The following is a 9,303-nucleotide window of genomic DNA, read 5'->3' on the forward strand; positions in this document are numbered from 1 at the left end:
GGCACACAGCTGGAAAGTGGCAGGCCCATCTCATGAGGGCAATGATTGTAAACGAGGGAGGAGGTGAATCAGAGACTATAAAGGACTGTGTCTAAATTAAGATTAGGGGCAGATACATGCTTGCAAATGGCCCTGTTGATATCTATAATTTATAACAAATCAGCAGACTCAACTTTCCAACAATGTCCCTCCATTATTTGGAAAGCAATGAAGAGAAAAAGGAAAAATATATCCCTAAAACTTCCTAAACTACTGAAAACAGAACAAAACAAACAAACAAAAAACATGAAACATGAAGCACATTACCCCAGGGTATATGGATTTGAATGTCGTCCTAAAATTGGGAAAGATCCTTTTGGGAAACAATGTTGCCACCTTAAAACTCACCAGTAAGTGCAGAAGGTGACCTGGCTTCCCCAGGACAACCCTAATAGTCTTTCCTCTGAGGAATCCCCTAGAACTACACTGTGCAATACAATAGCCGCTAGTTACAGGGGGTTATTGGCCACTTGAAATGTGGGTAGTGCAAATTGAGATGTGTTGTAAGCATACAATGCATGCCCTCATGCACTCCATGTCAGCTGTAGTATGAAAAAAGAATGCACAATATATGCACAATATATTGATTCCATGGTAATATAAAAATATTTGGGTATACTGGGTTAAAAAAACTATATAGTTAAATTTATTTCACCTGTTTCCTTATACTGTTTTTAAATGTATCTACTTGAGAATTTTTCATTATATAGATATATGGTTCACATTATGGTCATATCAGACAGTATACAAGTCCCTCATTCTTTTCCACCTGAACAATAATAAGGGCTTGGGGTATCCCATCTGGCTGCTGAGGAGCATGGCTGTTCCTGTGTCTCACAGGACACAGCCTTTGTGGGTACAACAGGGGAAGCCCCAGACTCTCTGAGCAGCAGATTTTCTTTTCCCGACGCCAGAGAGCATTTGATTGGCCATATGTCAGCATTCAGTAACAGGAAGATAAATAAATGAACTCTCAGGGAACAGGACTATTCATGACTTCAAGTCTTTAACTTTCATTCTGGAATTGATGGCAAAAACCAAGAAATCAAATGCAGAGCACGATGTTCATAATGTGGTACACCCAACTCTGAGGGAAGCTCTGCCAGAGTGCAAATCACTACTTCTAAGCTATAGAGTTAATGTTTTGATCACAGAAATGTCACAGGGTCTCATTTACATAAAGTAAATTTTGACTGAATTTAGTCAGTTTTTAAGATGGAAATTCCAAAATAGCTATCTGGTTTTTAAACATCTGCATTTCAGATTTTAAATTTCAAGTCAGGGATACCTGGGTGGCTCAGTCGTTAACCGTCTGCCTTCGGCTCATGTCATGATCGCAGGGTTCTGGGATCCAGCCCCACATCCAGTTCCCTGCTCAATGGGAAGCCTACCTCTCTCTCCCTACTCCCCCAGCTTGTGTTCTCCCTCTCGCTGTCTCTGTCAAGTAAATAAATAAAATCATTAAAAAGAGAGAGAGAGAGAACAAGAGAATAGTTGAGTTTCATTCATCTGTATATAACTGTTCAATTTTCCCAACACCATTTATTGAAGAGACTACCTTTTTTCCATTGGACATTCTTTCCTGTTTTGTCCAAGATTAGTTGACCATAGAGTTGAGGGTCCATATCTGGGCTCTCTACTCTGTTCCGCTGGTCTATGTGTCTGCTTTTATGTCAGTACCATGCTGTCTTAGTGATCACAGCTTTATAATACAGCTTGAAATCAGGCAACGTGAGGCCCCCCAGCTTTGTTTTCCTTTTTCAACATTTCCATACAAATTTTAGGATTGTTTGTTCCAGCACTCTGAAAAATGTCATTGGTATTTTGATCAGGATGGCACTGAAAGTATAGATTGCTCTGGGCAGCACAGAAATTTTGAAAATGTTTATTCTTCCAATCCATGAGCATGGAATGTTTTTCCATCTTTAAGTTGATCGTTCTCTTAGACCATAAAAAAGATAAAATCTAAATGGATGAAAGACCTTAATGTGAGACAGGAATCCATCAAAATTCTAGAGGAGAACATAGGCAATAATCTCCTCAACACTGGCCACAGCAACTTCTTTCAAGACACGTCTCCAAAGGTAAGGAAAACAAAAGCAAAAATGAACTTTCGGGACTTCATCAAGATAAAAACAGTCTGCACAGCAAAGGAAACTTTCAACAAAACAAAGAGGCAACCTACAGAATGGGAGAAGATATTTGCAAATAACACTACAGATAAAGGGCTGATATCCAAGATCTATAAAGAACTTTTTAAACTCAACACCCAAAGAAATGATAATCAAGTCAAAAAATGGGCAGAAGACATGAACAGACACTTCTCAAAAGAAGACATACATATGGCTCACAGACACATGAAAAAATGTTCATCATCATTAGCCATCAGGGAAATTCAAATCAAACCCACATTGAGATACCACCTTATACCAGTTAGAATGCCCAAAACTGACAAGGCAAGAAAGGACAAATGTTGGAAAGATTGTGGAGATAGGGGAACACTTTTTCAGTGTTGGTGGGAATGCAAAATGGTACAGCCACTTTGGAAAACAGTGTGCAAAGTTAAGTTAAAAATAGAGCTACCCTATGACCCAGCAATTGCACAACTAGGCATTTACCCCAAAGATATAAATGTAGTGAAAAGAAGGGCCACATGCCCCCCAGTGTTCATAGCAGCAATGTCCACAATAGCCTAACTGTGGAAAGAGCTGAGATGCCCTTCCATAGAAGAATAGATAAAGAAGATGTGGTCCATATATGCGATTTAATATTACTTAGCCATCAGAAAGGCCGAATACCCAACTTTTGCATCAACATGGATGGAACTGGAGGAGATTCTGCTTAATGAAATAAGTCAAGCAGAGTAAGTCAATTATCATATGGCTTCACTTATTTGTGGAACATAAGGAATAACATGGAGGACATTAGGAGAAGGGAGGGAAAAATGAAGGGGAGGAAATCACAGGGGGACGAACCACAAGAGACTATGACTCCAGGAAACAAACTGAGGGTTTTAGAGGGGGGGAGTGGGGGGATGGGTTAGCCCAGTGATGGGTATTAAGGAGGGCATGTATTGCATGGAGCACTGGGTGTTACACACAAACAGTGAATCATGGAACACTCCATCAAAAACTAATGATGTACTGTATGGTAACTAACATAACATAATTTTAAAAATAGAATAAGAAAAAATAAAATAAATTTCAAGTCAATTCCTATGTCAATGTATACCTACTATTTAGGTATACAAATAATACGCAAATAGTTTCCAAGTAAGGCCACCAATAAGGTATTACATACTTATAAATTAAACGCAGTCAAGTAGCATAAAGAGATTCATTTCTCAAATACATTATATCAGAAAGAAAAGCTTGAACAAAAAAAACTGATAGTACTAAAATTATTCATGATTATCTCAATTCAATCTATTGATGAATTATCAGGTGAATACCCTAATCACTTCAATTCCACAGTCAAAATATTTCTATACAAATTAAAAACATTAATATTAAAACAGCCCTATTATTTAAGAGGGAGAGCTGTTAACGCCATAATGGAACTCAATTTTCTTTTTTATAGAACATTTTAAAATTTGTAAATACCTTCAAATGAATGCTAAACAACTAATAGCAATGGTCAAAATAATAAGCAAAGAGGACACAATATGCTTAAGGAATGTTTAAGAAGTATTAAAGATTATACAGAAAGGAACTTAATGATAAATGAATGGTTTCATTTCATTCCTCCCTTTATTCATTCACTCAACGAACATTTATTTAACCTATGCCAGGTACTGTGTGCTAGGTACTGGAGATAAAACAGTGAACAAACCAAACTTGGTAGCAACCCTTGCAAAACATTCGGTTTAGCAAGGCAGTTACACAAATAATCTGGCCTCCCAGAGGAAGTAATGCTGGAGATGGTGGGGGAGGGGTACGAAGGATGAGAGTGAGTTACCGCGACAAGAAGGGGAGAGAAATGGATAAAGAAGATGTGGTCCATATATGCGATGGAATATTACTTAGCCATCAGAAAGGATGAATACCCAACTTTTGCATCAACATGGATGGAACTGGAGGAGATTCTGTTTAATGAAATAAGTCAAGCAGAGTAAGTCAATTATCATATGGCTTCACTTATTTCACTTCCAGTGGGGAAGAAGAGCAAGTTCTATGTATGATCCTGAGGTATAGGAGGGAGCATGGCCCTCACACAGAATGTTAATTGTTCAAACCCTGAGGACTGGGGGGTGGGATGGGGGAGAGGGTGGTGGGGGCAGGTCTAGGGTCTGGAGCTTAAAGATTCTGCTAGAGGAGTAAATCTGGGACTCATCCACATAGAGAAGGTAGGAAAAGCATACCTGTGTCTCTAGAACACAGTTCAGAGACAATCAACAGTTAAATGTTCCAGAGAAAAATGATAGAATTCAAAATACAGAAGGATGGCTGGGCTCAGTGGGAAAGGACTGCCCTTTGAGTAGCAGGAGGGAGGGAACAGGTGGACCAGAAACATATTAAAACTCCTGAAACACCTGGAGGGCTCAGTGGGTTAAAGTCTCTGCCTTTGGCTCAAGTCATGATTCCAGGGTCCTGGGATCAAGCCCTGTATCAGGGACTCTCTGCTCAGCAGGGAGCCTGCTTCCCTTCCTCTCTCTCTGCCTGCCTTTCTGCCTGCTTGTGATCTCTAGCAAATAAATAATAAAATCTTTTTTAAAAAAAAAAGAAAGAAACATATTAAAACTCAGCTTTTTTTTTTTTTTTTTGGTTTATTGAATATGAAGATTTAGTGGAACTAATCTCCACTGGACAATGTAGCCATGGAAACAATGATACCTGGGTTCATCTGGGTTGGGATATTGTCAGTCAAATGGATCAAAAATGCAGGAAGCAAGAAAAATTAAGGATTCAAAAGAGTCATAGACTCTCAACTGAATAAGAAGGGAAATGAGGAAAAGATGGGGGGGGAATGATGGGTTGGCAGAAAGTAGCAAGGCCAGTAGATGAGACATTCATTGTAAAGAGGTCAAAGTACCGCCACAGTGGGGGAAGGTAAACCAGCAGGCTAGACAGAGAGGAGGTCCTGGTGAGAATAAAGTGGCTGATGAGGTGATCAGAAATAGAGCAACTACTGGGGGTTCAAGGTCCAAGGTATGACTGTGGAAGTGGATGGCTCAACGTTAGGAGACAGTTTTTGGAGATAAGCAGGTTGAAGATCCCAGGTCACCAAGTTGGACAGATTCTCCATGCAAGCACTGAGGATACTGGGAAATTGTAAAGGGTTTGTGATGAGGAAAAAACACTGTAAGCTGGGTTCTAGGTGCTCAGCAAATGAGGGGAAATGACCCTGACAACCGTGGAGAGGAGAGAGAGGGAAGGAGTCCAAGAGCACCAGGATGAGCATATCTTTGTTGTGTTTCGTTACTGTTGCCTTCTCAGACAACCAGCTCAAGGAGTAAGGATGGAGAAGCAAAACTGTCCCAGGAGACAACAATCTCTCTACCCAGACCCCAAATACACAAGATGGGAGGAGATAATAATGTCACCCTTGGCAGGGTGACAAGAGAAGTGGAACCTCAGGAGAGGACAGGTCTCAGTGAAGTCAGCAAGGTGCGAAGAGATTTTCAGGGTGATGGAGGGGGTTCCAGCAGCACACACAATCGTGGTGCGACAGTTCCTCAGGGCACAGAGGTAGTTTGAAAAGTGGGGAAGGGAGAAGTCTGCATCACAGCAGAGAAGGAAAGACCATTCTGGAGATGATGGTGTACTGGAGGACAGATGGCAGTGGGATCAGAATTGATCAATAGAAGCAGAGACAGAAGATTTAAAAAAAAAATAACTTTGAGACAAATGCACATAGGTCCTGAGAGCCAGAAATGAACCACTTGGCTGAGGTGGTGACAGATACCACGGTCTCTATGTGCTACAGTCTCTACATGCTATTTTGGCTGGATGCCAGATCTAGAGCAGGATTTCTCAACCTCAGTCACATTGACATTTGGGACCAGATTGTTCTTTGCTATGGGGAGTTGTTCTGCATATTATAAGATGTTTAACAGGATCCCTAGTAGATGTCAATAGCACCCCAACCCCAGGGACCACCAAAATGGTGGCAGATACTGCGCAATGTACACTGAAGCGTAATCATCCCCCGCTGAAAATCACCGATCTGGAGCAACAGGCTCTGAGCTATACCCGCTGTCACAAGGCGTCCCTCCATTCCTAAACATATTTTTGCCACTGGTCAACTCTAATAGCTTCAGGGTTATGGAAGAAAGCTGGTCTCCTCATTTCATAGACCTACCAAGTTCTTAATTCGTAAAAAGAGAAGTATTTCCTGTGTCTCACACTTCTCTTATTATTGGCTCTGAAAATCCTATTGACTGTTTCCTCATAGGATGATGTAGACATGCCTCCACTGAGAATATTAAAAAAAAAAAAAATGCCCTCTGCTTTCTAATTGACTGCACCCTCAGTTTTGGGAATGTGCCAAGTTCCTTCCTGTTCCAGAGCATTTCCCCAAGTCATCCCATCCTTCAGATCCCAGATTATAGAGCCCTCTTCAGGATGACACTTCCTCATTCTATCAGTCCTGTACTTTTCCTTCAAAAACACTTTTCCCAATTATATGTGCATTGTTACTAGGTGTGATTTGCTTACTATCTGTTTCCCCCAAAGAATATACATTTCATGAGGGCAGGAAGCTTATCTGTTTTATTCACTGATGAATCTTCTCCATCAAGTACAGTGCTTGGCTCAATAAATATCTGTTAAAGGAATTATTAAAGGAAAATGCTATGAGTGTTTTCAGAATACATATCACACTCCCCAAAGTGACTGCTTTAAAGGGGATGATAGTCATACAAAAGTATACTGATCATATACCTTTATGGAAGTATGCCTTCTTTGAGATATCCCAAATAAGCAAAGGAAGCAAGTCGTATCATTCAAAGAACCATGAAATGTACCTAGGTAAGACCAGTAAATAGATCACAGTGGTTAAGCCATGTGCTACGATACTAAACTGGTTTGCTTAATTCCTTCAAATTTGTGTTGATCCTTCCTCTGCACTCAGCCCTGGGGTGCACAGTGTGACTATTTCAGGGCTCACAACACCAAACAAGGAAGCATCCTACAGGGCCAACCTCAGGCAGCGTTCAGACGGCATTCTCCAGCTAGGTTCCTCAGGATCTCAGCCTTAGCAGTTTGCAAGCATTCCAGCTGAATAAAAAGACAAGAAAGAAAAGCACAGTGAGCTAAAGGCAAAAAAAAAAAAAAAAAAAGAAAGAAACAAAACAAAAAAACACTCTGGGTTTTCATGATGTGAATGCTTTAGAACCCCAAGAAGGTACCCAGGGGAGTTTTATAGCCAAGATTCAACATTTCAACCGAATGCTCTTTAATAAGTGATGGTTTGGGATGTTTTTGAGTTTTTTTCACCTCACTGGAATTTCAGAGACTAAGTAGTAAAATGTCTGAGAACCAAAAATACCTAAATTAAAGGTTACAGCAAAAACTAAAACATCTGATGGCCAAAGGGAAAACAATAAGATTTGATAAAATAGAGATACAAAGCTTTCAACCACAAATTCTAGTTGTCTTGTCCTTTATAGCAATTTTATTTTTCATCCAAACATAAATATTAGTGAAATTAGGTTAAAATCACGTGTGTCTTGGCTAAGTATTTACATAAATATAATTTTCTTGTTTTAAAGTACTTTGAGTATCCTTTTTTTTTTTTTAAGATTTATTTATTTGGGGGGTGAAGGGCAGAAGGCAAGGGAGAGAGTTTTAAGCAGACTCAAATCTGAGTGCTGAGCCCAACATGGGGATCTCATGACCCTGAGATGCCAAAACCAAGAGGCAAATGCTTAACTGGTTCCCCCAGAAAGAAAATTTTCTATTCAAAGAGCAGATTTCTGAAAACTCGATGAAAAAATAATATAGAGAGAAGATAAAAATTAGTGGGAAATGGAAAAACAGATTCTTATAGGAGCTTCAGGATTAGCATAACTGGAAATATACAATAGAATGAAGCCCTCAGCCTTGATCAAATATCTCCTTGGCTATATACTCTCTTAATTCTATCCCCCCCCCACCTCACAGCCCCCTCCCAGCCTTTGTTTTTAGTCACTGATGTTAAGTCTAAACAGAAAAGTAAATTATTTGAATAGGCTGGGACATGGTCTACCAACTGTGTTTTACAACTCTTGTTAGTGGGTCTAGTTTCTGTTTTCTAATACACTCAAGCAGCAAAATTAATTCTAATCTGGATAATCTTAAACAGGCCCCTCTGTCTCAATTTTATTTTGAAAAGTATAACAGGGGGAAAACACTTAAGAAAGTAATATATTAAACTGCACCTATTTCTGCTGATTCGTATAAAAGAGAGAACTATGATTTCCAACCTAACTAAAATATAGTATTTGTTATGATGTATACATACCTGCAGTTGGAATGGCTATATAGTAATTCATGTGAATAGATTACAATTTAAGTATTCCATTTTTCCTGAACATTTGGTTGTTTTGAACATTTTCATACAATTACATTTTTTATTTCTGGTTTTCTTTAATTATAGAAAATAGGATGTCTAGACTTACATTTATTTCTAATTTAAGTTTTGACAAACCTAAAAATGAGCATCATTTCTAATTGATCCAGTAAGACTGAGAAGTACAGAGGCTCAGGATAATTCAAGGCACATTTTTTATTTAGCGGAGAGACTTTCTTAGCAACCTGTCACTGCTACAGTTTCTTTCCAGAATCTAGGTTATAAACTCCAGGCTCTTACAGGCTAACACAAACACTAACAGAGATGGATACTTGAACTTTAAAATGGCAAAAGAATATTTATTATTACAGAGAGGTGGAAAAAAAAAACAACAAACAAACAAAAAACCCTTATCTTTCTGAAAGTCTTATAAATGTTCCCAATAACTGGACAAATGGAGAACAATAATCCTAAAAGTTAAAGTAATCCAAAATTAAAGGACACATTTAACTTAATATTTTTCAGGCATTCCAAACATAATTAGAAATCATAAGATAAATTCCCTTGCTGTTTGGAGACCAACTCATTAAATTAGCTCTCCTCAGAAATTATCTAATTAGGGGCATCTAGGTGGCTTGGTCAGTTAAGCATCAGACTCTTGTTCTCAGCTCAGGTCTTGATCTCAGGGTTGTGAGTTCAAAACCCACACTGGGCTCCACATTGGGTATGAAGCCTACTTAAAAAATAAATACTAAAAAATAAAATAAATTATCT

At 39.0% G+C, this 9,303-nt stretch overlaps 1 protein-coding gene across 6 annotated transcripts in view; it reads right to left on the bottom strand.

The window, feature by feature from the left end:
- KLHL32 (kelch like family member 32) overlaps positions 1-7,238 on the bottom strand; it is a 196,829-nt gene extending 189,591 nt beyond the window's left edge. For all 6 annotated transcript variants that reach the window (XR_006384202.1, XM_044245302.1, XM_044245321.1 and 3 more), the window contains exon 1: positions 7,181-7,238. Coding sequence is in view for 5 of the 6 variants with exons in the window: in XM_044245302.1 (XP_044101237.1) it covers positions 7,181-7,203 (23 nt within the window). In the remaining variant the exon portion in view is untranslated. The remainder of the gene's footprint in view (positions 1-7,180) is intronic.
- Positions 7,239-9,303: the final 2,065 nt, after the last annotated feature.

This window comes from Neovison vison, chromosome 1 (assembly GCF_020171115.1).
Source record: "Neovison vison isolate M4711 chromosome 1, ASM_NN_V1, whole genome shotgun sequence".
NCBI lineage: Eukaryota > Metazoa > Chordata > Mammalia > Carnivora > Mustelidae > Neogale > Neogale vison.